Source organism: Thunnus albacares, chromosome 21 (assembly GCF_914725855.1).
Source record: "Thunnus albacares chromosome 21, fThuAlb1.1, whole genome shotgun sequence".
Lineage (NCBI taxonomy): Eukaryota > Metazoa > Chordata > Actinopteri > Scombriformes > Scombridae > Thunnus > Thunnus albacares.
In genome coordinates, this window is record NC_058126.1 from 2,923,535 (window position 1) to 2,951,378 (window position 27,844).

At 38.9% G+C, this 27,844-nt stretch overlaps 1 protein-coding gene, 1 long non-coding RNA gene and 10 other non-coding genes across 20 annotated transcripts in view; 11 read left to right on the forward strand and 1 right to left on the reverse strand.

Annotated features, from left to right (window-relative positions):
* The window catches only part of unm_hu7910 (un-named hu7910), a 57,124-nt gene that overhangs the window by 3,109 nt on the left and 26,171 nt on the right, over nucleotides 1–27,844 (reverse strand). For 6 of the 9 annotated variants that reach the window (XM_044339200.1, XM_044339196.1, XM_044339193.1 and 3 more), the window contains 20 exons: nucleotides 27,266–27,349; nucleotides 25,370–25,408; nucleotides 24,039–24,074; nucleotides 22,872–22,916; nucleotides 21,280–21,312; nucleotides 21,139–21,171; nucleotides 20,671–20,706; nucleotides 19,825–19,872; nucleotides 19,177–19,281; nucleotides 15,950–15,991; nucleotides 15,733–15,818; nucleotides 15,369–15,455; nucleotides 15,098–15,248; nucleotides 9,907–10,043; nucleotides 9,667–9,765; nucleotides 8,914–9,003; nucleotides 3,543–3,680; nucleotides 3,316–3,451; nucleotides 2,500–2,591; nucleotides 768–901 (listed from right to left, as the gene is read on the reverse strand). In XM_044339200.1, the coding sequence (XP_044195135.1) occupies nucleotides 768–901; nucleotides 2,500–2,591; nucleotides 3,316–3,451; nucleotides 3,543–3,680; nucleotides 8,914–9,003; nucleotides 9,667–9,765; nucleotides 9,907–10,043; nucleotides 15,098–15,248; nucleotides 15,369–15,455; nucleotides 15,733–15,818; nucleotides 15,950–15,991; nucleotides 19,177–19,281; nucleotides 19,825–19,872; nucleotides 20,671–20,706; nucleotides 21,139–21,171; nucleotides 21,280–21,312; nucleotides 22,872–22,916; nucleotides 24,039–24,074; nucleotides 25,370–25,408; nucleotides 27,266–27,349 (1,651 nt within the window). The remainder of the gene's footprint in view (nucleotides 1–767; nucleotides 902–2,499; nucleotides 2,592–3,315; nucleotides 3,452–3,542; nucleotides 3,681–8,913; nucleotides 9,004–9,666; nucleotides 9,766–9,906; nucleotides 10,044–15,097; nucleotides 15,249–15,368; nucleotides 15,456–15,732; nucleotides 15,819–15,949; nucleotides 15,992–19,176; nucleotides 19,282–19,824; nucleotides 19,873–20,670; nucleotides 20,707–21,138; nucleotides 21,172–21,279; nucleotides 21,313–22,871; nucleotides 22,917–24,038; nucleotides 24,075–25,369; nucleotides 25,409–27,265; nucleotides 27,350–27,844) is intronic. The other 3 variants (XM_044339194.1, XM_044339197.1, XM_044339198.1) reach the window with 3 other exon arrangements.
* trnai-aau lies at nucleotides 4,839–4,912 on the forward strand. The gene has a single exon. It is a non-coding gene; the product is annotated as a tRNA-Ile (tRNA).
* On the forward strand, nucleotides 5,285–5,358 carry trnai-aau. Its single transcript has one exon. It is a non-coding gene; the product is annotated as a tRNA-Ile (tRNA).
* trnai-aau lies at nucleotides 6,197–6,270 on the forward strand. Its single transcript has one exon. It is a non-coding gene; the product is annotated as a tRNA-Ile (tRNA).
* trnai-aau lies at nucleotides 6,648–6,721 on the forward strand. The gene has a single exon. It is a non-coding gene; the product is annotated as a tRNA-Ile (tRNA).
* On the forward strand, nucleotides 7,555–7,628 carry trnai-aau. Its single transcript has one exon. It is a non-coding gene; the product is annotated as a tRNA-Ile (tRNA).
* trnai-aau lies at nucleotides 8,001–8,074 on the forward strand. The gene has a single exon. It is a non-coding gene; the product is annotated as a tRNA-Ile (tRNA).
* Nucleotides 11,629–11,702, forward strand: trnai-aau. Its single transcript has one exon. It is a non-coding gene; the product is annotated as a tRNA-Ile (tRNA).
* On the forward strand, nucleotides 12,166–12,239 carry trnai-aau. Its single transcript has one exon. It is a non-coding gene; the product is annotated as a tRNA-Ile (tRNA).
* trnai-aau lies at nucleotides 12,823–12,896 on the forward strand. The gene has a single exon. It is a non-coding gene; the product is annotated as a tRNA-Ile (tRNA).
* Nucleotides 13,288–13,361, forward strand: trnai-aau. The gene has a single exon. It is a non-coding gene; the product is annotated as a tRNA-Ile (tRNA).
* Nucleotides 15,324–27,351, forward strand: LOC122972302. Its single transcript, XR_006399710.1, has 4 exons — nucleotides 15,324–15,333; nucleotides 17,104–17,106; nucleotides 18,895–18,905; nucleotides 27,275–27,351. It is a non-coding gene; the product is annotated as an uncharacterized LOC122972302 (long non-coding RNA).

A 27,844-nucleotide genomic window follows, 5' to 3' on the forward strand; every position in this document is an offset into this window, starting at 1 on the left:
AGGGTCTCAACTTCTCTCTCAGCTCTCCTTCTTCATTCATGACAACTGTTTATGTCCTTTTTCATGTGAACAGCCGAGTGCAAAACTATGACTGACCTCCAGGAGAGACTGTCTTAAAATAACAGTATTTAAAGGATATCATGTCTCCCCGTCCCCCTCCCCTCTCTATAACTATAAACACATTTTATTTCAGATGTGACTGGACAACATGTCCTAAGAACCAGTTCTGAGCAGCCATAAATGGACCCTTACACCTGCACACAGAAGTTCTTAATTTCCTAGAAGTTTCAATGACGTTTGTAGTCTTAATCACAAATCAGTCAAACATCCATTTGAGACACTTAAAGAGTGAAGAAGAGTGGAAAGGAGGAGGAATGAGATGAGAATGAAGAGAAGAGAAGAAGTGAGGTGGGGAGGAAAAATGATGAGGGAGTGATTGAGGAGAGAAGAAGAAGTGAAAGGAGAGGAGGTGAAAAATTAGAGGATAGGAAAGAAAATGTAAAAGAAAACAAAAAGGTCAAAAGTGAGGAGAGAAAAGAGGAGAAACTGAGGAGAAGAAAGAAGAAAACGTTGAGTGAGGGAGGAAGGACTAAGAGAGGATGAAGAAGAAGAAGAAGAGGGAGTTGGGGAAGAAGAAAGAGAACAAGGAAGAAAAGAAGAAGAAGCAAAAACAAAAACCAAACGTTGAAACATAGGAGCAACGGAGGAGAGAGAAAAAGACGAGGAGATTTGACAGAGGAGAATAAGGATGAGGACGGTCGCAGTACTTGGTCTGGTTGGTGCAGCGGATCCTGCAGCCTTGTTTGGGGATGACGAGGCCGAGATGCATCCTCAGTCTGCAGTTGGTTGGACCGGTGTGAGGCCACACATGAGTACCTGGCTGCATCACCGAGAACTTAATCTGAACACACAGAAAGATTCAAAAGTGAAATAAATCAAAACCGACAGATTATCACTTATTTAAGGTCTGATCTTTGTTAAAGTGATGCCTGCTCTCACAAAATAAACTCCATTATCAGATCTGAGTTATTTCAAGAAGTTTACACCCAAAACTGTCGAGGTTCAGAGGGTGAAAGCACCCATTTGGTTTTTAAATTCAAGCATATTTTTGAGCAATGAAGTCCTAAAAATCAGCATACTGACACATCTGACAGCAGATAAGAAATTTCAGAGTAGTTCTGTCGTTAATCTGTGGACTTTATGAATCTTTTTAATAGAGTTGCAAAGTGTGAGGAGCTGCTGGTCACTGAAGAGTTGTTCCTCATGCTGTATTCTCATTTAAAAATGTTCTTTTAATGATTCCCTCGATGTTACTGAACATAGAGACTCTCTGGGATAATGTAACGATCCGATATGTTTAAGTTATGGCCCTCTGTTTTAATCATTTCAATTTTGTTTTGTTTTTGTCCATCATTTTGGTGGACTGTTCAAAATACTACAATACCCATGAGCCTCGGTCACCGTTGCTATGGAGAAGAGGCCAGTCGGAGTCATGAATCAGAGCGGTAGCTAATTCAAAAAGCTTTGTTGAGAACAAAATGTGGCGTCAAAGTTGCTGAATTCATCCAGGACTGAACCAAACTTTAAAAGTGAACTGAGTTAAGCTTCAGTTTTCTCAACGCTGTAATCTTTCAGTTCTGACTGCCGTTAACGGGGCACCTGACACAATTTTTAGCTCTGTGATTGGATGTTTTTTGCTGAAATGCACCTTGAGTGTCGTAGTTAACTTCTACCTTGAAATTTTTATGTCCACAGTCTTGTAGCTTCGACTTTTTATCAAAGAATCAGATATTTTGAAATGCAATTGTTCATCTTTTGTTGTGATGATTTAACCGGGAGGATTTCATGTTGATCCAAACCATAGAAGAGAGAGAACTGAGTCACGTAACGTCGTCTGTGGGACATATTAATGAGACTTTTCCTTTTGGAACCGGAGACAGTGGAAATATCTCTCCCCTCACTTTGCAACTCTATAACAAACAGAGACGAGACCGGAGGGAAATAACTGACAGGAGTTCCTGCTGAGCTCTCAGATCAGAGGAGGGATCTCTGGCACTACTTCACCTACTTCTAAGGTGCATTGAGAAGGAAAGAAACTAAAGCAACACTTGTACTATAAAGACCAAAGTCTCTGTGAGTCTAACATCAGTCTAACACACACGGTGAGTGCGTCTGTTGCTAGCTAGCTTACAACTAACATACAGTCGGTAAAGTGGCTGTTTAAGGAGATTAAACAGGTCCCGTGTTTAGATTCACTTTTTGTCTGAACACACCTTTAGTCCTCAACCTGGAGGTATTCTCACTTTTATAAGAGAAACATGAATACTTCCATTAAAGCAGAACATAAAGTGCACATTTGTCTAACTTGACTATCACTCAGCGTTCTGAATGATTTTGTCTTTTTGAGCTCTTGTCTAGTTTATCTATCAGTGTGTGTGTGTGTGTGTGTGTGTGTGTGTGTGTGTGTGTGTGTGTGTGTGTGTGTGTTTGTGTGTGTACCTGTCCTCTCTTGCAGCCTGTAGCTTCAGGGTATCGCTCCAGCAGTGAGCAGGTCTTTGGGACGCCCTGACAGGCATTTCCAGCTTTCCTCCCTAAACACAGACACACAGAATACAGTCAAACCTCTTTAAGGCTGCAACTAACGATTATTTTCATTATCAATTAATCAATTAGTCTATAAATATATTCCTGGATGTCCAACTAAGAGTCCAAAACCCAAAGATATTCCATTTTTATCTGAGTTACAAAGATATTAAACACATCTCTCAAATTTTAGAAACTGGAGTAAATATTCATGTTTTGTTTTTTTTTGATAAATTACTTGATAAATGACGATCAACTTATCAATTAATCAACTAATTGTTTCAGCACCAAACTTTATTAGTATAATAAATCTTGCTCATACCTTTAATAACCTTTAATCCATTAAATTTCAGTCTAGTATCTTTATATTTACATATTTAACACAGTTTTCATTTGCAAAAATGTTAATAATTGCATTCTCTGTTTATCCATATCAGCCTATTCTTCAGTTTTGTAAATCTGCACATTTTTCCAAACCTCTCAGGTGAACATATTATAACATAATATATAATAACTATATCCTGTAGTTTTTTTTTAATATACTATAATTACACACTTTTAGTCACTGAATCTTCTCTTTCCATGCTTTATGACATGTTGCTTATTATCTCAGCTGCTACGACATGTGACATTATGTTTCTATCTGTCTATCAGATCTCATCTCAACACCAGTGTGGCAGCAACAATTTTGTGTATTTTTGTGTGTGTGTGTGTGTGTATGAGTGTGTGTACCTTGTTGCCAGAGTGTGTATTGGCCCCACTCTCCCTTCTCTCGGAGGTTTTCCTCCTCAGGTATGAACAGTCCGGTGTTCTGGTCCATCACAGCCAGAGCTTCATCCCTGATCGTCTTCCAGTTCCTCTCCAACGTCTGAACACAAACACGAAACATTCACTTTAAAGACTTTTACTGATAAACCTGTATTATACTCATGTGTGACTGACATATCCTGACAGCGTACCTTGACCAGATCAGTGTATCCGGTCTCTTTAGGCGTCCACCACGGCTGAGCCTTCAGTCCATTCACGTTGTACAGAGATCTCTGCCACACCGAGGCAAAATGACCACGTTTGTGACCCAACTCATACCAGTGATACGCCTGCAGAGAGAGAGAGAGAGAATATACTGTAACTGCTGGTTATAAAGCAATGAAATTATTTCATTTGGGACAATCTTTCAAATGTTGGAAGATGCAAGTGGGCTTCATGGCTGCTTTTATATGAGTGAACTACTGAAGTCTGGAAAAAACAATACCATGGAACCAAATTCAGATGTCTGTTTACACTCTCAGCTTTTAAATCCTGTCTTAAAACACATTTTTATAGACTTCTTCTGTGACATCTGGACATATTTGCTTACACAATACAGCTCTTTTGTTTTAAACTGTTTTACTTAATGGATTATTTTATTTGTAACTGTCTTTTTTTGTTTGATTGTATTTTTCTGTTGTTTTTATACCTGCGATTGTCTTTTCAGCTGTCTATCTGCACTGGAAAGCTTTTGGTGCTCTTAGCTTGAAAAGTGCCATACAAAACCAATTATTAATATTATTAGTATTATTATTATTGGTAGATAAAGATATAAGTTATATTGGAAAAAGTTCAAATCACAGAAAAAGCAGGGCTGACCTGTCTGTCTCACCACTAAATGTTACTAAACAGGAGGATTTTAAGTTTGGTGGAAGCCCAAACAATGCTCCAATAAGCGAGGTATGGGTAAACAAGACTGGGATAAAATGTTGAACATTAACAAGGAAACAAACTACTGATTTTCTATTAATAAAGCTTGTCTGATACAAGTTTTTTCACTTTTAGTGGATAAGTGAACTCCTACGCTACTGGCTGGTTAGCTCAGTTAGAGCGTGGTGCTACTAACACCAAGTTCACAGGTTCATTCCCCGTACGGGCCAACAAACTTTTAAGATAACATTTACTCAGTAAGATTCTCCGTATACTAAGTACTTAGAAACTGACTCAATAAAATCAAAAAAACAGTAAAATTTGGAGTCTAATCAAAGAACTTAGAAAAGGTACGAACATGCAATGAGGGAGTTTTCAAACCTCTTTAAAAAGTTGATTCTTTGGTTGTTAGCAGCTAGCCGGATAATGAATCAAGGTTCAACCTAAACTAACAACAATGTATGGTGTCTCCTTGATATTTGGGCAGATAGGAGCCTCTGCAGGACCTTCTTCTTGCAGGTGACATCACATCGAATGTTCATATGACATCTTACTTCTACGAAAAACCACTATGTCATGGCCGGTTAGCTCAGTTGGTTAGAGCGTGGTGCTAATAACGCCAAGGTCGCGGGTTCGATCCCCGTACGGGCCAAATACCTTTTAAGATAACCATCACTCAGCAAGATCCTCAGTACAGTAGAGTTTGGAGTTTGATCAAATAACTTCGAAAATGTACCAACATGAAAAAAGACTGAAAGAATCAAACCTGTAGTTGCTTTCCTCTGGTCTGGATCAGTTAGAAAACTTTTCACACACATTTCTTTCCAAACAGAAAAATATTCAAATGAACCAAAATGTATCGCTAAAAGCCAGGTGAGAACGTTAACTTGACTCAAACAAGTGAACGCAGGTTTGAAATCTCTCTCGGGTCACAAACCTTAGGTTTCAAAAATCTGCAAGTGACACTCGTCTGCGCATAAACAGAAGAATTAGTTTTAATTTCTAAATAACCTCACCATCTCGTGGCCGGTTAGCTCAGTTGGTTAGAGCGTGGTGCTAATAACGCCAAGGTCGCGGGTTCGATCCCCGTACGGGCCAACAAACTTTAAAGGTAACACCAGTCACTCTATAAATGGTTTAGTACAGGTGACTTTGGAGTCTCATTTAAAAAAAAACTACCCTAGCAAACATACCAACATGTAATGAGAATGTAGAAGTTATGTAAAAAAAACTCCTCAATGTCAAGTGGAAAATCCAAACAACAAACATGATGAAAAATCAGGCTAAACCCAAATAAACCACCACACGTACTTACACAACAAATAGAGATATAAGCTGTGTCAAACACTAAGGACAAACATATAGAAGGGCCCCAAAGCCCAGACTTTGGAGAGAAAATCAGTAGAAACCACAAATAACACTGCCCTCTTTTTCCCCAATACCACCAACCCTCTACTAGCTGATGTGGGATTCATGGCCGGTTAACTCAGTTGGTTAGAGCGTGGTGCTAATAACGCTGAGGTCACAGGTTTGATCCTGTACAGGCCAGATAAGTTTTGATTCAACATCCATAACCAGACAGAATTCTTCTCTTCTAGAGGGAAGTTTAGAGTCTGATCTCCAATGTTTGACACAGGAAGATCTACCACAAATGCAAAAACTAGACAAAAGATTTGAGTAGAAAGTTCTTTCAACCAGTTCATTTTGGGGCTCTTAGTGACGTGCAGATCTTTCTGCTTTCAATACGAGTCCAACAGTGTACACAGGAAAGAATCTATTACCCATAAGAACACAGCAAATACTAATCGATTCAGGCAACAACTGAAAACGTTGACCACCATTTGTACCTCTACAAAGCTCACCCAACTCACATCCAAATCAACCAAATAAGAAATAATTTTCTGTGTGAAAGACAGAGATGATTATGTTTTTATATGGCCGGTTAGCTCAGTTGGTTAGAGCGTGGTGCTAATAACGCCAAGGTCGCGGGTTCGATCCCCGTACGGGCCAAATACCTTTTAAGATAACCATCACTCAGCAAGATCCTCAGTACAGTAGAGTTTGGAGTTTGATCAAATAACTTCGAAAATGTACCAACATGAAAAACGACTGAAAGAATCAAACCTGTAGTTGCTTTCCTCTGGTCTGGATCAGTTAGAAAACTTGTTTTGGATTCTTTTCACACAGAAAAACATTCAAATGAACCAAAATGTATCGCTAAAAGCCAGGTGAGAACGTTAACTCGACTCAAACAAATGACCGCAGGTTTGAAATCTCTCTCGGGTCACAAACCTTAGGCTTCAAAAATCTGCAAGTGACACTGATCACATTGGCTGTGCATAAACAGTAGAATTAGTTCTAATTTCTAAATAACGTCTCCATCACATGGCCGGTTAGCTCAGTTGGTTAGAGCGTGGTGCTAATAACGCCAAGGTCGCGGGTTCGATCCCCGTACGGGCCAACAAACTTTAAAGGTAACATCAGTCACTCTATAAATGGTTTGATACTGGTGACTTTGGAGTGTAATTTAAAAAAAAAACTATCCTTGCAAACAAACCAACATGGAATGTAGAAGTTATGTAAAAAAACTCCTCAATGTCAAGTGGAAAATACAAACATGATGAAAAATCAGGCTAAACCCAAATTTCCAAATCCTGGCAAGAGAAACCACCACATGTACTTACACAACAAATAGTGATATAAGCTGTGTCAAACACTAAAGACAAACATATAGAAGGGCCCCAAAGCCCAGACTTTGGAAAGAAAATCAGTAGAGACCACAAATAACACATCCATCTTTTTCCCCAATACCACCAACCCTCTACTAGCTGATGTAGGATTCATGGCTGGTTAAGTCAGTTGGTTAGAGCGTGGCGCTAATAACGCTGAGGTCACAGGTTTGATCCTGTACAGGCCAGATAAGTTTTGATTCAACATCCATCACCAGACAGAATTCTTCCCTTCTAGAGGGAAGTTTAGAGTCTGATCTCCAATGTTTGACACAGAAAGATCTACCACGAAGGCAGAAATCAGACAAAAGGTTTGAGTAGAAAGTTCTTTCAACCAGTTCATTTTGGGGCTCTTAGTGACGTGCAGATCTTTCTGCTTTCAATACGAGTCAAACAGTGTACACAGGAAAGAATCTATTACCCATAAGAACACAGCAAATACTAATCGATTCAGGCAACAACTGAAAACGTTGACCACCATTTGTACCTCTACAAAGCTCACCCAACTCAACCCAATAAGTAATAATTTTCTGTGTGAAAGACAGAGATAATTATGGTTTGATATGGCCGGTTAGCTCAGTTGGTTAGAGCGTGGTGCTAATAACGCCAAGGTCGCGGGTTCGATCCCCGTACGGGCCAAATACCTTTTAAGATAACCATCACTCAGCAAGATCCTCAGTACAGTAGAGTTTGGAGTTTGATCAAATAACTTCAAAAATGTACCAACATGAAAAACGACTGAAAGAATCAAACCTGTAGTTGCTTTCCTCTGGTCTGGATCAGTTAGAAAACTTTCCACGCACATTTCTTTCCACACAGAAAAACATTCAAATGAACCAAAATGCATCACTAAAAGCCAGGTGAGTACGTTCACTCGACTCAAACAAATGACCGCAAGTTTGAAATCTCTCTCGGGTCACAAACCTTAGGCTTCAAAAATCTGGAAGTGACACTCGGCTGCGCATAAACAGAAGAATTACTTCTAATTTCTAAATAACTTCGCCATGACATGGCCGGTTAGCTCAGTTGGTTAGAGCGTGGTGCTAATAACGCCAAGGTCGCGGGTTCGATCCCCGTACGGGCCAATAAACTTTAAAGGTCACACCAGTCACTCTATAAATGGTTTAGTCCAGGTGAATTATGAGACATAATGTTCTAAGCTCTTATATGCTCTAAACTTTCAAAATTTGAATAGGCGCCTAACCAAAACACAATGTTCATTACAGATTTGTTACTAGAAAAACTTGCCACACAGTGCTGAGCTGCATCTTGAAATAATCTTCAGTCTCCCAGCTTTCAGATGATGTATACCACTTCTATGTGGCATATACTGTTGACCTGCTATCTCACCCTAAACATCCCCTGCCCCCCCCAAAAATGGGTCTATGGTAGGGGGGTAGGAATGGAAGAGGTTAAGTGACTGTACCAGACGGGAAGATGAAAAGTTAAAAAACTCTCAACAATTTTGTACACCAGTTATAAAATATGCTGACTAACACCAAGGCTGCTGGGTCTTCTGAGAAGATAAAGTCAATGTGAGCATTTCTTGAAAATATTCTCAAGCAATGTTCAGTTTTTTTGTCAGCCAGATGTTGAGGAAACTCTTTGTGATGTTAATGTTTCCGATATGGCATTACAGTGCACAGGTATTTCAGTTATTTTGTCCAGGGGGCACAACAAAACAACAAAACACCTTGGGAGATAATGCAATGCCATACAAATTTAAGGTGTTTTGTTTCACTTCAATCAATTATCAGGAAATTGTTCAGGCACTAAATCTTGTTTCTGTTTAGTTCAGATCAGACTCTTTGGCACCACCATGTGATCAACAGACTTTACTGCAGGACTGATTGTGTTCATCAGTCTACATTTATGTTTGGAAATAAAGTGACAAATGTACTGTGGGTGTGTGTGTGTTACTCACGCTGTTGTCTCCGACTCTCTGCAGAGCGTCTCCCAGGTGGAAATAAAAACGCCCGTCGTCAGTCCCGGGTTCACCTGACTCTAAACCCTCCTGGAGAAAGATGTGGAGAGGGAAAGGTTTAGGTTTTGGGCTCAGGGATCTGTTGTTGTTAGTTAGTTGTGTTATTTATTGTGTCATGCACATACAAGCACCCAGCCCACATGGATTCATAAGACAAGTATTGTTGCCTTGGTGAAACATCTGTCAGAGAAGAACAGAACAAACAAAGAGGCTCCCCAAATAAAATCAATCACAAAGAAGATTCTCCTCCTAAAACACAGCTCAAGTCCTTTATAATCATCCATCCTGAAGAGTCCATCAGAAATATAAGACATTTTACTGAAAAGCAAGTACTGAAATCATCATGTAATGAACAATAAGACATGGAATGGATTTGACCTTCAATCTCACAAAACAAACAAGGTTATTTCCCTTCAAGGAAACACGTAAACCTCTCTGTTTCTATATCTCACGGTGGTGTACCTGATCGTATTATTTCATAATTGCAGCGACTTGTATTAACCTCAAAACCCCCTTAAAACAGATAAGCCAATTTCTCTTAAGAAAGAATTTGATTTACTGACTTGCTGCATGTACATGGGACTCGTAGTTCTCAGAGGAACCTGGTTTCTTCTATGTATGTGTAAATGTGCTGAATGAAGGTCCTCATAAGTATAGATATAAACATACGTGTGTGTGTGTGTGTGTGTGTACCTTCAGGTATGGTATACTCTCTGCTATCTTGTTCTCTGACTTCAGGATGAAGCCGTAATGAACTTTAGCAAAGCCATTGCCAGGGGAAACTGCCAGGACCTGGTGGGGGCGGCACAGAGGACAGACAGCCAATCAAAATAAAGAACAACAGTTAAAGTTTTTACCAGCACTGAAATAAACAAACTCCTGTCACTCAAACTAAACATGAAAACCAAAATAAAGCTAACAATGTTCACACACCTCCTCATAGACCTTCTTGGCGCCCTTGTTGTCTCCTAGTAACAGGTGGGCGACGCCCAGGTCGTTCTTCAGACTGACGTCTTCTGGAAAGATCTGAACCAACTTTTCTAGAGTCGCCAGAGACCCACGCATCCGACCTGAGAGAGAGAAACGATAATATAAAACCGCTTTCAGTTTTCAGTATTTTATTTTAAACATCATATCTGAATGATGATAGAAGGATAGTGAGCTTTTAGTGCAATAAAACATCAAAAAATGCAGATATCGCGACTAAAGTCTTCCTGAATATGTTTGATTCAGTCATTTTAGAATAGAATAGTATAAATTTGTGCTTGAATGGGTATTGTTAGCATGAATAACAGGTCTCTCAGCCAATCATACTCACTCAGTTGACAGACAGCACCCTATGATGCCTATCATGTCATGGCTAGTTGGCTCAGTCGGAGTGTGGTGCTAAAGATGACAATGTTTAGGGTTCGATTCCTGTGCAGGTCAAACAGTTTTTATAGGAAAACAATACATGACGAAAAGTTTTTGATTACAGTAAGCAGGTAGTTCAGGGTCTGAAAAGTGAAGCTAAGGTAGAAGTGCCTTAAACCTGCATTCTCTCTAATGACCATCAGGGGGCGACTCCACTGGCTCCAAAAACAAGTCTGATTGTATAGAAGTCTATGAGAAAATGACCCTACTTCTCATTTGATTTATTACCTCAGTAAACACTTTCCTAATGAGTTTATGGTCTCAATTGCTAATTTCAAGTCTTCAATACAGCATGATGTTCATTCAAAGCAGGGTATGCTTTAGGAAGTGGCTACGATGTGATTGACAAGTCGCTATCATGGCAACGTGGTTAGGTCATGTGACCATCGTGTAACACTGGAGTCGCATTGTATAGGCGTAGCCCTAGCTGTCACTATTTCAGTGTTTTTTCAGTTCATGAAAGTCAATTGTAACATTTTGGTCACCTAATAAGGCTTGTCCAATGTTAAGTTGTACTAAATCCAACTCCCTCAGTTTTTCCTGAGTACAGAGTATATTAATGGTTTTAAGTTTGTTTTTTGATAGTGAAAATTAGCATTAGCTTTAGCATTATCACAGTTAACCATAGATTGTAAATGCACCATGCTAACCGAGCTAGCAGCTAGCGTTAGGGTCAGCTCCACTCTCTTGTTCTCTTTTCAATTTTTGGAGTCAGAAGTTCATCACTTCTGACTCCAAAAATCCAAGATGGCGACAGTCAAAATGGCAAACTCAAGGCTTCAAAACGGGAATCCATGGGAACATGATCCGACCTCCATCTGACTGCAAAGCTGCAAGTTTGAGCTAGACGGCTCCTGTAGTCAGGAGTGCATGCTGGGATGTGGATGAGAGCAGTCAGTTGCTAGCAGCTGACATGGATGGTATGTTGCCTTCCTGATATTTGGGAAGATATGAGCTTCTTCAGGACCTTCTTTCTGTATTTACTTTGTCACTCTTCAGATGAGCCTTTCTACTCAGTTTGCTTGACTTTTTTTCTGTATGAAAAGAAACTGATCAAGGGGAAAACACATCAAGTTTAGTGACAACAGTATGCAGACTTTTATAAAAACCTCTTCAATAGCAGCACAAATCATCAAGATTGGGCCACAAACTTCAGGCTTTAAAAATCTGTAAGTGACATCGCATCGGCTGTGCATACAAAGAAAAATGACCTCTAATGTCTAAATAATATCATCATGTCATGGCCGGTTAGCTCAGTTGGTTAGAGCGTGGTGCTAATAACGCCAAGGTCGCGGGTTCGATCCCCGTACGGGCCACACAACTTTTGAGTCAACGCTAACCAAACAGCAGCACCAGTGCAGTTTGGAGTCTAATCACAAATTCATAAGTTCCTAAATTGATTAAAATCTAAATGCACACAGAGTTGTTTAAAAATAGATATAAATGATCACACAACGAAAATATCAACAGTGTCAAAAGACTTTTCCTCTAACCTGAAGTTTGGTTTGAAGTCAACTCACAAATACATCAAACATCCAATCGAGACCTTGCATGCGAGGTTATGTAAAGATTGTTTTATGTGTCAAGTGGAAGATGAAACAGAAAAGATGAAACAGTGCACACAGGAGACAAACAGGCTGAAATCCTTTAGAGATCAGGAAACAGGTGCAATGACATTCTGACAACTTAAAAAATCACTAGTGCTTTCACCTTTTTTTTAAAAAAAAAAAAGTGTCACCTCACCCTGGTAGGAGACAGTGAGAGACATATCAGTCCCCTGGCCGGTTAGCTCAGTTGGTTAGAGCGTGGTGCTAATAACGCCAAGGTCGCGGGTTCGATCCCCGTACGGGCCACACAGCTTTTAAGGTAACACTCACAACCTTGAGAAGTTCCTTGGACAGTGAAGTTCGGAAGTCTCATAGGCCAATAAAGTTATTCAGCAGACTGGAGTTTGGAGTTTCATCGCAATTCAAAAACTGGAAAACAACACTGGTTTTGTACTTGTGCCTCATCAGAGGCAGAGCTACAGTACGAAGAGCTGAAAGGAGTCAAACAGCCGTACCTAACACTCACTCCGCTGACTTCAGCACAAATCATCAGGATTGGACCACACGCACACACACAGGCTTCAAAAATCTGCAAGTGACATCACAGCAGCCGTGCATACACAGAGGAATCACCCCAAATTAGTAACTAATGTTAAACTCTCACTCTGTAATCCTTCACTGATCAGACAGCAAACATTAATCAAATTCTGGAAACACAGAACAGTGATATCAGCTGTGTCAAACACCGAGGACAAACATATAGAAAGGCCCCAAAGTCCAGACTTTGGAAATAAAATCAGTAGAGACCACACATGCCACAACCCCCTTTTTTCCAAATACCACCAACCTTCTACTAGCTGATGTGGAGGAGGGAAAGTCAGGTATTCATGGCCGGTTAGCTCAGTTGGTTAGAGCGTGGTGCTAATAACGCCAAGGTCGCGGGTTCGATCCCCGTACGGGCCAGTTAAGTTTTGATTCAACATCCATCACCAGACAGAATTCTTCCCTTCTAGAGGGAAGTTTAGAGTCTGATCTCCAATGTTTGACACAGAAAGATCTATCACGAAGGCAGAAATCAGACAAAAGGTTTGAGTAGAAAGTGCTTTCAACCAGTTCATTTTGGGGCTCTTAGTGACTTGTAGATCTTTCTGCTTTCAATACCAGTCCAACAGTGTACACAGGAAAGAATCTATTACCCATAAGAACACAGCAAATACTAATCGATTCAGGCAACAACTGAAAACGTTGACCACCATTTGTACCTCTACAAAGCTCACCCAACTCACACCCAAATCAAACACATAAAAAGTCATAATTTTCTGTGTGAAAGACAGAGATAATTATGGTTTGATATGGCCGGTTAGCTCAGTTGGTTAGAGCGTGGTGCTAATAACGCCAAGGTCGCGGGTTCGATCCCCGTACGGGCCAATCAGTTTATTGAGTCACCTTCCCTTCTGAAAAGTAGACGTTTGAAGTCTGATTACAAATCCAGAAAAAACAACCTGCCGATTATAAGAATCGGACTTTACATGCAACTGAACTTTTACTACTTTCATACTGGATCACAAACTTTAAGCTTCAAAAATCTACAAGTGACATCACAGCAAATTACCTTTCATTTCTAAGTAACACCACCATGTCATGGTGTCACTCATAACGCTAAGGTCACAGGTTCAATCCCTGCACAGGCCAAACAACTCCTGAGTCCCCATATAGCAGCGTTAAGCCCAACTCACACATATGGGCTACATCCCAAGTCTCTTATTTCATATTTCCTCACTCAAACCAGAGGATGTTCTGGTCGGCTATTTTATCACTATCAGGATATCAATAAATAATGAATAAATAATATACATGTATTCTGCCAGTAGAGATGGTTCCTGTGCCTCTCAGCAGGACACAGAATAAATACAGAATGCAGGTTTTTATTCATGTGCAGGTGTTTGTCCAACAGAGAAAACAGCTGCTGCAGTGATAACTGTGAGCCTTTATTAGCGTTAACACGGCTCACATGTGTGCAGACACAAACTCCATCAAAAGTCGCTACAGCTGTTAAAGCTGACTGACAGCTGATCCGGCTGTGATCAGCCGCCGCCGTCTTCACAAACGGACGTCGCTTCACATGACGCTTCAGATGAAAGGACGTCTCATTTCTCTAAAAAGCATATTCCCTCTTTTCTTCTGTCTTCGCTTGGTTTCCTTGCATCTCTCCATGCGTCCTCGGTGGGAGGGACTAAGACGCCAGGAAAAGACGCAAGTGAGGGAAACGTGGATGTAATTTAAGAGACTTAGGATGTGCCCATGGACTCAAAGTAATAAGCTCTCAAAAGCCCGAACCTTGTGTTTGCTTAGAGATAGGCACATAATTTACATACTTGGCTCTGATTGGACAGTTACTTTCTCCCACTGGCCCACAACAAAGTAGTTTCCTGAGCAGTGTGTGTTTACAGTGACGATCTGCTTGTTTCACATTTGTCTGAAGTGATTTTGGAGTGCCAGCGTCTTGTTTTACAAATGACTATCACTCGGAAATTGCAGATACATTTGTGTGTCTTACAGTCCTCTCACATGCTCATGAATGGGTCACAATGTATGAGTGATTAGTTAATCATGTCAAAATGACACAGACGCAGCTTGCATGTTGTAAATGTGGCGAAACGGGCTCCTGTTTCCAGAGGAAACCAGGTTGTTGCTCCCCCATGTCAGAGTAAATTTACATTAAGTTTTCTCAAATTCTACAAGAATGTTAATTAACCTCTTCCACACTGCCCTTATTTTGGAGCAAAAACTAAAACGACTGTAGCTCCTGAACCACTGAGACTATATACATAATTTTATGTATATAGTCACTACCAGAAAGGAAATCTCCCAACGGTTTGTGTGAAAGTATCAGACACACTTGGGGTGACACAGAAACAGACCAGCAGGTCTTTGAAGCCAGTAAAAAATTAAAAAAAAAGCTTTGCCTGTGTCTTTGTCTGTAACAGAAGAGAGCAGCGAGGGGCTGTAAACTGTTTTGTGTTTTTTCATGAAAACGTCCAGATAGATTTCCTAAACGGAAGACTTTAGGGAGATATTTTTGTAAACACGAGCTCTTCCTGATTACAGCAATACCACAAGCGGTGTAATGTAGACAGGAGAGAAAAAAATAAAGTATGTGTTACCCAGAAACTGCTGTCTCTCAGCTCGTCTCTTCAGCGTAGCTCTCAAGAGGTCAGAGGTCACATCAGGAAGCTCAGCAGCCTCTCTGTAGCTGTTGATGGCTTTCTGCAGCATGTCGTTACTACGCATCTTCTCGGCCAGGTCGTCCTCCGCCTGCGTGCACACACACACACACACACACACACACACACACACACACCCGCACAGTGAAGTCATTACATCACCATGTTGGTTGGCTGTACTGTGATACTGTGCAGCAGCTCTGTTGTGTACCTGAGCTCTTCCATAGCGAGCGCGGGGGCTCTGTGGATACTGCTGCACCAGCGTCTCGAACGCTCTTAACGCCTCCTCCAATTTACCCTGACACACAGAGAGGGAGGAATAAACAAATAATGAAATAATAAATGCATCAATTATACATGTCCTTGTGCTTCATTTCAGGTCAAACTACCAGGAAGACAGGAGCAGTTTTATAAAGACTGAAGGGGATATCACTGTTAAATGAGTTTCCAGAGGGAGAAAGGAATGAGATATTGAATAAAAATACTGGTTATGTACTCTCTGGATAGCAATATAAGTGAATGTACAGAACATTTAAGTGTGTTTGCAGGAGAGCAGACAGGTGTAACGTCTGTACCTTCTTACGAAGCTTTTCTGCAGCGTCGATTTCAGATTTAATGGTTTTATCAAACTTATTCAACAATTTTGGTTTCTTCTTCTTTGCTGGAGGACAGAGAGAGAAGGAACAAGAGAGAATGAAATAAAAAAGAGAAAGATTCAGAGACAAATGCAACGGAGCTGTGTGGTTAAATACGCAACAATCAGACATTGTTAATGTTCTGTGTTTTTTTTACCTTTTTCTTTGAGCTTCTCCTCGGCCTGTTTCTTAGTTGTTTCTGTAACACAGGAGGAAGAGACAGACTTTAACATTTAATAATAAACACATTCTGCAGCAGGGTGACTGTGGCTCAGCAGGTAGAGCACGAGATCAATGATCACAGGATGAACGGTTCGATCCTCGGCTCCTCAGCCTAGCGCTGCAGCTGCGTCATCAGTATGTATCAATGTGGGGAATCATTTGGTGAAGATCAAATGAAAAAGCACCTCAACTGCAGCAAATTTCTTTTAAAAGCTTGAATGAGGAGGACAACACACAGGCTGTCTGCCTTCATAGACTTCAAACCATCAAAAAACAGATTGAATCAAAGCTAAATAATAACACTTAAACTTAGTTTTTAAGAAAATACATCAAGTCTAGCTCTTCATTTCAGTAAATGTACAGTACTGTGTAAAAGTTTTAGGCACTTTAGATGTTTAGATTCTTCTCTATAATGCAACACCATCAGGGAGGCGTCTGATCATCTGCAGCAGGACGAGTCCAAACATCCAGGCAGAGTCATAAAGATCTATCTTCAGTCCTGCAACAGATGGTCTCTGATCTCAACATCATGGAGTCAGTCTGGGATTAACATGAAGAGACAGAAACAGCTGAGGAAGAACTGTGGCAACTTCTCAAAGATACAGGAACGACCGACCTGCTGAGTACCTGAAACACTGAGGAGAACTGCTGCTGTTTTAAAGGCAAAGCTGCTCACAGCAGATATTGATTAACTTGAAGTTTCTTCTCTTTACTAAACTTTGTATCGAGTTAAGTGATGAATAAAAAACTATTCATGGCATTATTTTTAAATCACTTTACTTTTGTTGCCTAAAACATTTGCACAGTACTGTATATAAAGTGGAAATACATGTTTTCAACTCATTATTTCAGTTTGGCCCCTGATGAAGGAATAAGACAAGATAACTAGAAACAGCAGTACAAGAATAAACAGACCACGTACAGTAAACTGTTGGGCTTTTATTCAGCACGACCTCGTTGAATAGATAACAAAGTGGATCATTGTGGAAGAAGCTTTTTTTTAAAATTTTAACTTTTTCATTAAAAGTGAGTGTTGGCTGATCCGTCATGTGACTTCTGATTGCAGAACAGTCACCAGCATGTCAGCAGCTCGTTCTGTGTTGGCCAGTAGATGGTGTGTTTTACAACATTTACAGTTCTGGCTTTGGCTGTGTATGTTTTTATAGCAGAACTTATATTTATTGTGCTCATTTCAGCTCCTGATCGTCTCACATGAGCTTTAACCTGAAACCTGTTAGAGTCACAGACTGGTCCAGGTAGACTGTTCTTACAATACAGAAACTAAACTCCTGAAACACTTTATGTTTTCATAAACGCTGATGAAAGAAAACGCTGAATGAGAGATTGTATTTTACTTACAGAAGCTAGACAGGAAGTGACATCATGACTTCAAGACAGTAAAACCAGCTAATCCACAACAACTGTGGCTACGAACATTATTACTGAATTTGAAGGTAAAAACAAACCTTTGTGTTATATAATGAATCTTATACTTGTATTTGGTAAATTCCACATAAAAGCAAGATTCTCAAAGTCTTTCCCAAACATAAATGTTTTTCTGGTTGAATTTAATTTGAACACGGATACTTTTAAGACTTATGACAAACAAGAAAAGTGTATTATGAAGAATTATTTTCTGTGTCCCTTGATTTTAACTAATTAGGGACCAAGCCCAAAAGGCAGAGGACTACTGTAAAACAGTTTCCTATTGTTTTTCGTGCGTTTGTTTGTTTCTTTCTTTATTATTATGCCACTTAAACCCTAAATTAGACCCCCTAAACATGCTCAAAAACTAACCAAATTTGGCACACACATCAGGTCTGGTGAACAATTTGATAAAATGTAAAAATTAACCCCTAAAGTGCCAAAATGTGCTCTCTAGCGCCACCTATGTAACTAACATGGCCACCACGGCCCGTAGGAATGTCGTAGAGAGATCAAACCAAAACTCAATTATTCATCTCATCAAGACCTACAAATCATATGCTGACACCCCTGACCTAAATCCAGCAGGAAGTCCGCAATCTCAATTTCAAAATAAGACTTTGACCCAATTTTGGGTCAAAGTGGGTTCGCTCACACTCTCCATTCAAATATATGAGTATTTTTCTGTGTCCAGCTGCAGTTACTTATCGTCTCTACACATCTGACAGTACACATGTCAATCAAACTTTCAAAATAAAAGCACACCACACTTGTAAGAAATATCTCTTATTTTTAAAAAGCAAAATGATCTGATCCCGATGGGCCAGAGTGCGAGATCCCGACCAACGCTGCTTGCAGCTTTAATTTCATGTTGTCCTTCACTGTAATTATTGTTTTTGGATATTATTTGATTATGTTGTAAGAATCTTATAATAATTCATTATTTTGATGAATTTTACAGATTTCTTATATCTTATCTACTTCACGTATATTTATGTTTTTGCATAACAGTATTATGAATCACACGAGAATGTAGGTCTCTATTTAAATGCTGAATGTCTGTTTGTTCATGATGTTCAATAAAAGGCAGCTAAGTAAAGGTGAACTAAGTACAAGCAGACTGAGTGCAAAAGAAAATGTCAAACATGAAGCTGAAGTCTTATACAGTTTACAACATCACACAGGAGAAGTTACACAGCTTTTTTACTGATGTTTCACCTCTTTGTGATCGACATAAGTCTATGATCAGTAATTGAACACATTCTTTCTTGTCATGCAGTAAACTTAACACATATTCATTGTTTTTCTGAGGCTTTCGCTGATCCTCTTATAGCCATCGTTGCAGCAACAAGCTCCTTTTCTTTTGCTGATAAGTATAAAGAAATGGTTGTTTTGTTTGGAAGCGTAACTGCAAAAACGTTAATCTTGCAAATGTGGAAAATGGTCTGAACATAGAGGTGATGTGTGTTTGATATATCTGGGACCCTGTACTGAAATCTCTCTAAGGACTAATGTGTTGTGTCCAATTTAAAGCACCTTGCTGTGTATATTCCTTACTATGTATATACACTTTTTTACTTTTTAAAGAAAAACTGCTTTGTATTGAATTGAATTCATGACTGTGGTTATTGTTATTATCATGGATGTGATGTGTCTGTTTGTGTTTGTTTAATGACTTTAATGTCTTGAAGATTGCAACACAAATCAATATTTGCTTGTATGTGTGTGTGTGTTTACCCTCAGCTTCAGCTTCAGGGATGCTCTCTGTCTGTTTGGGCGTCTCACTCTGTGGTTCTGGTTCCACTGGTGGTTCAGACTGGTTCTCTGCTTCTCCCACTGGCTCTGACAGGAGATAGAAAATATCACTTCACTTATCTGTAACTTTCCAGAACAAAGTTAGAGTCTTTCTTCTTCTTTCTTCTGGCATTTTTAAGCCTTTATTATAGCGACAGTAGAGAGTAGACAGAAGCATCTTAACCAGTAGGTTACTGGGACGCAGCGTCTACTGTGTTTGCTGCTCTGTTCTTCCTTAAGACCATCTTCTAAATTCCTCTGAAGTGACTTGTTTTTTTCTTTCCAAGATTATTTGTCAAATTCTACAGATTTTTCTGACTAGAACAGACGTCTCAAAACCACACGATATTTACAGAAACGTAGATTCCTAAAAAAAAACTCAGTGAGCTGCATAAAACACAGTGGAAACATCTTTCTGGGTGTCAAATTAGAGACATTTTACAGTCAGTGTAAACCAAACAAAATCAGAATGTAACACGATGAAGAATTTTTCTCACGTGAGCAGAGATGTTCGGAAGAATCAACATTTTCTGGACTTCCTGATTCATATTTTGGACAAAAGACATCAATACAGAATACTGAAGACTGTACCTGCTTCCTGTGTAACTTTAGAACTTGTCAGATATTTCCCAGACTCCACTACAGAACAAATAAAAACAACAGTATAAAGGTTAATGATTCCTGAGCGGTGTCATTATCACATAAAACATCTTAACAACACTCATTATCAGAGATAATACAGTCTGCAAGTGTTGACATGACAGATAAGGCTGGTTAATGCTGATACGCAGAGAAACTTCCAAATGTTGTAAAACAAGTTGATTTCTTTTAGTGCTTTTATTCTGCTGCCTGTCAGATGTAATTTGTTTTCTATTTGTTTTCTTTATAACTACATCAAAGAAAAAGAAGCTGAACAAAATTAAAAGAACAGTTCAACATTTTTGGGAAATTTGTCACCACCACCACTTGGTTAGCTTAGCTTAGCATAAAGACTGGAAACAGCTAGCCTGGCTCTCTCCAAAGCTGATAAAATTCACCTTCCAACACTTCTAAAGCTCATGAATTAACAAGTTATATCTTGATTGTTTCATCTGTAAGTGTAAAGTGGCAAGTTGTGGTTTTACTGGGGGTCATGTGCCGGACTACTTCTTGACTTAGCACACTGACTTCCTGTAATTTCTGTCACTTCATTGTGACAACAAGAGTCCAGAAATAGAAATAGATCATCACAAAACCACCTGTGAAACAACAAGTTGTCGTTCTTCTCATACTTACTCTCAGCAAGAAAGCATCCTTTTTCCTTTAACAAACTAAATTACACTAAATAATATCAAACATAACAAACCTAACAAATAAGAAACAACTTAGCTGAACTTAACGAAGCTACGTAGAGCTACAGCAGAGTTGTGTTTCCTTCCCTGACAGTGTTTGACTCACCTTCACTCTCCTGAGACAGCGGCTCCTCCACCAAAACTGCAGCAGGAAACACAGAAAACATCAACAGTTATATTAATACCAAACATACCGATATGAGCAAAAGCTGACCAGAAACTTCTAACGTCAATCGAGCAACATTTAGTTGATTGGCAGAAATTTAAGCTGCAACAGTTTTGATAATCGTTTAAGTAATTTTGCAAACAAAAATGGCAAAAATCCACCACATGAACCTGTGACGGTCATTTATAGACCAAACAATGAATTGATTAATTAACTAAATAACATCTACATTAATCAGTAGCGGAAATAATTGTTAGTTTCAACCCTAAAAGTCAGTATCAGTAATTTTTTGGTCATCTCTAACTGTACTACTCTGTGCTACTGTAATACTGGTGTATCATTGTAACTACAACCTACTGCTGCTGCTACAACAACTAATACATCTTATCTTCATGTTTAAAGTCTCACCTCCAGTCGTGTCGATGGCGTCAGCTTCATCCTCTGAAAAAAAAAGAATTAAAGGAAAAGGAAATAAATAAAAACAACCATTGACACCAGCAGAGAACAATGAAAACTGGGTAATAAGAACATGAGAGAGATTTTTCTGACCATAAGGATGCCCGCTGTCTCCTCGAGGATCATCTGAAACAGACAGACAAGCAGATCTATCACTAATGCTTTATCACAAGCTAGTAAACACAGAAACCGGCAGATGGAAAAAATGACATTTAAAATGAAATGAAAAAAAGTGTCCAAAAAACACTTGGCACATGCTGACTCTTATGTAACACTGAAAACACACTGGTGGTTTATAAACAACAGCAGGTCACTCAGACTTTGACTGAATCTTACATGTTTTATGATGATACTGAAGGCACTAAAGCTTCAGTTAAAGACTCTCTTTCTAAATAAGATATGAGACAAATTGAATCTTCAAGGTTTTCACACAGGCAGTCTATCCCTGAAATGTTCAGGAACATTTCCTGCACGGGGTCATGTGTGAATGGGGGCAGGAATCTGTGCCTCCAATGTCCCATCTCAAGACTTAGAAACATTTCAGGGAAAATGCCGGTACGGCTGTGGTGTGAATGAAAGCAGTAACATTGCAGGGACAAGCACGGACAAGACACTTTCACGTGAAGCGAGCCAACCAATCACAAGACTTGGCGTTTGAGTGATGTACTGCGAGTTGGGCGGTGTTTGGTTTTGGCGGCTGCGTCACAAACTTTCTCATAAACAGTAAACTAAAATATGTTTCTGGAAACATTTTAGGTCAGAAATAGACAATTCAGGAACATAATCTTGATTCATATTTGATCAGCACTGCCTAGTTTGAAAGTTTGATCTGAGTTTTGTGAGTTTTTACTTCTTCTTCTGTTAAGTTTAATGGTGGTTGGCATCCGTAAGTGTTGCATTACCGCCATCTATCACAGCGCTGCCATGTTATGTGTGAAAAGGCACAAGATGCATGTTTAAATAGTGAAAATCACTACCGGTGCCTGAAAGGTTAACCCAGTAATTTACTGGGAACTGTGTGTGAAAGAGGCTTAAACTCTTTCTTGGAGTATTAACACTTATTTCATTGTTGTAAAATGTAGACACAGCGTCGTTTCATTGTGTGTTTTCCACCTTCTAATGAAGCCACAGATAAACACTCTTTAGTATTTTCAAAGGAGAAAGTCGTTTTGGACTTTTTGAACATAATTTCTTATGTTACCAACATCTTCCTCATCAATAAGAGAACTTACAAGAATAAAAGAGAAATTAATGCACATTATTCATATCGTGAATAATCAATTACTGTTGCATACTATGACTATTTGCACTGTGTGTTTATCTAAACCATTGATTGCACTGGACTTACTGGAAACGTTACCAGTATCTTTGCACACTACATATATGTGAGCTGTCACACAGAACCTTACTTTCCCTGTAAACTTAGTTTTATATATTGTTTTTGTGTATTTGTACATTATCGTACAAATATTGTTATTATAGTGGTTTTTTATTGTGTTTTACATATTAATTCTTTATTTATTTATTTTCTAGGTAAAGCTTTGAGGACCCTTTTTACCCAAATTATTTTTTTATTTTTATTGTTATTATTAAAACAAATTCCTCGCACACATGTGGGAGGTGAATCAAGTCTGATTCTGATTCTAATGAAATACTATAAAAAGTGACAGCTGTGTTTAACTGACCTGGAACAAAGTCATCTTCCACCAACGGAGGGAGAGGGACAGCAGCTGGAGATGCACCAAAATGAGACAATTAGTCTGAGTCGTTTTTATAGAGTCCTGACTTCACACCTGCGCGCTGTTATTGGCTGCAGGTGACACACCCACTGCCCAAAGGTTGACGCCCAGAAACGTACCGAACACGGCGAAACAATAAGAAAATAAGAAAATACAGGCAGAGGGAAGAGTCTCTGCAGATAAATACACCGTCACACACTTCTAGAGGGTCATAAGTGATGATTGAGAGGGATATTTATACATTGTTTTTTTTTTTAGGAAAATCTTGTATAGTGTACCTTTAACTAATCGTTGCAGCTCTATAGTAATATATTGTGTTTCTCAGTGTTAATTGTCAATGTTAGATAAATAGAGAACAACAGTGCAAGTCCATTTTTTTCATTCATAGGTTAAGTAAGGAAAGTGTTTTCTTTTCTTTTTCCAATTTTTTTGCAACTTTTTTGGCTTTCTTAACTATTTTTGGGAGATTTTGTTGCATTTGAGGTTTTGTTACTTCTTGGGAATTGTTGTGTTTCTGCAACTCAGGCACCACTCAGAGCTGTGAGCTGTGATTAGTTCATTAATTAATTAGTCGAAGGACAGAAAATTCATCATTAATCGGCAACTATTTTGATAATAAATTAATTGTTAGTTATTTTTCAAGACAAAATGTCAGAAATTCACTGGTTATAGCTTCTTAAATGTGAGGATTTTATGCTTTTCTTTAACATATATGATAGTAAACTGTATATTTTTGTGTTTTGGACTGTTGGCTGAAAAAAATGAGCAATTTGAAGATGTCATCTTGCTCTGTTTGAAATCATAACGGCTATTTTTAAAGACAAAACAATCAGCCGATTAATTGGCAGAATAATGAAAACAATCATTAGTCGCAGCTCTAGAAAAATGTGAACATGCAGAACTACTGTATATAAAACCACACTGGATGACTGAAAGGTACGGAGAGGTGTGAAATATAACAGCGTAATACATCAGTGAACACAGTCAAGGCAGATTGAACACAGGCAGCTTCACAGACACAGCAGCGTTAATCTTTTATCATCCAAACAACAACAACAACAACAAGGTGAACACATGCAGCAGCTTCTCAGCCAGAGTGAAGGCTGCACCAACCTTGGATTTCAGACTCCACATCCTGAGATCCAGAGACTGGCAGACACACAGACACACAGGAGCCATAATGTTACCTTCATCACATCGTCATGTCATTCATGGCATTCAGCTGATCGCACGGACGGATCGTAGTGAGGGCGGACAGCAGTTAATAAGTGCATTCAGACACCACAGGCTGTAAGTTCAGCATCAATATAGCTGCTGGTAAAAAGCTGTTCTAGATAAAAGACTCAGCTACGTACACAGTAAGGCCAAAAGTATGTGGACACCTGAATATGGGTATTAATCAAGCAGCAGCTCCCACGTCTTGAGGCTGAAGCACCTTAAAGTGCCGCAGACGGCTGCTAGATGCTCCAACTGACTCCCATTCAAAAGCTTCAACGAGTCATTATGGTCTCAATCTTTAAATTCAGACCCTCTAATAAGTGCGCTGGTGGTCATTTTGGAAATGATTGCTCCATTAATAAGATTTGAAGACTTAAAGTAGCTTTGATGTCTGCCGTGTGGGTGTTGATTGACAGCTGGATGGATGCTGTCACACAATATTTCACTAAGTTTAATGTTACATGATTACAATACCTGCCCTGTTAGCTAAAGTAGCTAATGTTAGCCCAAGTGTGCTGCGCTCGGTGTTCCCAGTAAGCTAGCATTAGCTTGGGTCAAAGGTAGCGGGACGTGTTTCGAGAACGTGAAAGGCAACACCTCACACTCCTTATTTGGAACCTCCTGGCTCCAAATGGAAAAGATGGCGACGACCATAAGCTGCAACTCTGGGCTTCAAACCGACACCAATGCAAAGTTAAAATGAGTGATGCCACACCTCGCTACGTCCATCTTTATATACAGTCTATGGCATTAATCTGCTGCTAAACACAAACCAGTTGTAAGAACACTACTGTCTCAAATACCATTGCATGATGCAGTAGTTAGATTTCCCTTCACTGGAACCAACCAGCAAAAACAGACACAGTCCAGGTGTGGTCAGGGTCCACATGTTGTCCACATACTTTTGGCCATATAGTGTATGTGATAATATAGAACAAAAAATAATCTGAAGTACAATAAGCAGGGACAAAGCAGAATTTAGCATTCAAATGTTACAGCAGCTCACATGACTTTAAATATGAAACACTGTTTCTGTTATGTATCATCAGTTAGAGAACAAATAGAGGAAAAGCTTTTTCGTGACCGTCACACTATAAGTGTTTTGTTTGAGCTTCCCTGTGATGATCTGTGTTGACTATGATACAAAGAGAAAGATAGAAAAGAGCTTCATGGATCCAGAAAAAATATCCTTTCATTCACTCTCAGCCATCATGTTACAAACATACCTTCATGACTGCGGGCAGACGGGAGGTCGCTCTCTACAACTGACAAAGAAATCAACATCAACAGTTTCAGCAATCAGCAACAATTAATGAATAATGTTATTCTGAGTAGAAATTAAAAAGGTAACGCTGTTTTTCCGAAAACTTAAAGCTACTTTATGTAGTATTTTGTTTCACAAAAATACTTATTTCCTGTTGCAGCTAACGTCCCCTTCTTCTCTCTGGGTTTTGTTTTTAAAATGGAAGAGGAAGAAAAAACACTGACAGCCAGCGTATTCGTGCATATTCTTACATACTCTTACATATTCTTACGTACTCTTACATATTCTTATGTATTCTTACGTACTCTTACTTATTCTTATGTACTCTTACATATTCTTACATATTCTTACGTATTCTTACGTACTCTTATGTATTCTTACGTACTCTTATGTGCTCTTATATATCTTAAGTACTCTTACTTATTCTTACGTGCTCTTACGTATTCTTACATACTCTTACGTGCTCTTACATATTCTTACGTACTCTCACTTATTCTTACGCATTCTTACATATTCTTACATACTCTTACGTGCTCTTACATATTCTTACGTACTCTTACATATTCTTACGTACTCTTACTTATTCTTACGTATTTTTACATACTCTTACATATTCTTACTTACTCTTACGTATTCTTATGTACTCTTACTTATTCTTACGTGCTCTTACTTATTCTTACATATTCTTACGTACTCTTACTTATTCTTACGTACTCTTACTTATTCTTACATATTCTTACGTACTCTTACTTATTCTTACGTATTTTTACGTACTCTTACATATTCTTACTTACTCTTACGTATTCTTATGTACTCTTACTTATTCTTACGTGCTCTTACTTATTCTTACATATTCTTACGTGCTATTACATATTCTTACGTATTCTTATGCACTCTTACGTATTCTTACGTGCTCTTACTTATTCTTACATATTCTTACGTGCTATTACATATTCTTACGTATTCTTATGTACTCTTACGTATTCTTACGTGCTCTTACTTATTCTTACATATTCTTACGTGCTCTTACGTAAGAATACGTAAGAATAAGCTGGCTGTCTGTGTTTTTTCTTCCTCTTCCTTTAAAAAAAAAAAAAAATCAGAGACCCCATTCTTACGTACTCTCAATTTTATAATACATGCACACAGACTACTTAATTAGAGCCCTTGATTTATCTAATTTTCCTGTTCTCTTCTTGTAGAGGGAACCAGCCAGGTACAGGTGGACGTTGGAAGAAAGTGATGGAGAGGACATTTCCCTGTAACGTCAGCGCCATTTTTATGTGCTTATGTGTAATTGAATGAAGAGCGGGTAAAATTTGTTTGACTTACTTCAGGTTTTTGAGCAACCCAGAATCCTGAAGTTGAGTTTTTATGAACTGAATGAAGTTTTTACTGCTAAAAAGTCAGTTATCCTGTGGATTATGTTTAAGGGATCTCAGAGATAACACAGTGTTGTGCTTACAAGCTAAAACCTTAAGTATTTCCACATATCTTAGTCCAAGATCAAACTGAAGCCTTATTATTAAATCCCAGTGATCCACAGCGAGGCTGAACGCACAAATTATTAAATTGGGGGCATGAATTAGTTAGTTTTTTCTCCATGACTCCTCCAGGCTCAATATATTCTAACCAGGAGAGATAAAGAAATGTAGAACTAGAATAAAGACATTGTGTTTTGTCTTTCTGACTTGGTGGTTAACAGTAGATGTAAATGTAGAGTCTGACAGACGCCAGCAGATTAGTTTGTTTACAGTTATTACACTACTACATATAAACTGATGTGGTGATTAGTTCTTAAGGTAAAAATGATAATATCTTCATTACACACTGTACATAGACTGTGACCCACACACACCTGATGCAGTCTCCTTGGTTGGCCCCTCCCCTTGTGGCTCTGCAGCTTGTTGATTGGTCGACTGAGACACATGTTCAGTGGTTTCTAAAAGTTGCAGGATGGAGATAATCAATCATGAGATATATGTTTTATATAAAAACATAATAGACTTAAAGTTAACTAGTCTTAAAGGATGGAGGAAGGGTTCAAAAAAAGTTTGTCTTAAAACAACAGTCAGGAAAACAAATGCACATTAAAACCTGTTTTTCTTGCTGTAATCATTCCTCCTGTTCATACCGACCATTAGTCAGAGTCTTCTTAGAGTCTCAGATGGCTGAAGCTTCATATTAGCTTCAGATAAACATTGGAAAACATTTTTGTATGAACTGTGGATTGTTGATTTTGTCCTGCATCACTTACATTGAAAGCTCATTAGGAAAGGTTCTCCTAATGACCAATGATAACAGGAGGAACTTATTCTGAACTTATTCTAGCAGTATATAGAAGCCTCAAGGTTTAGGAGACAGTCTTGTGACGTCAGGCAGCAACTAATTAATTAATCTCTTAATATTTTTTTAAGTAATATATTAATTATTCTGT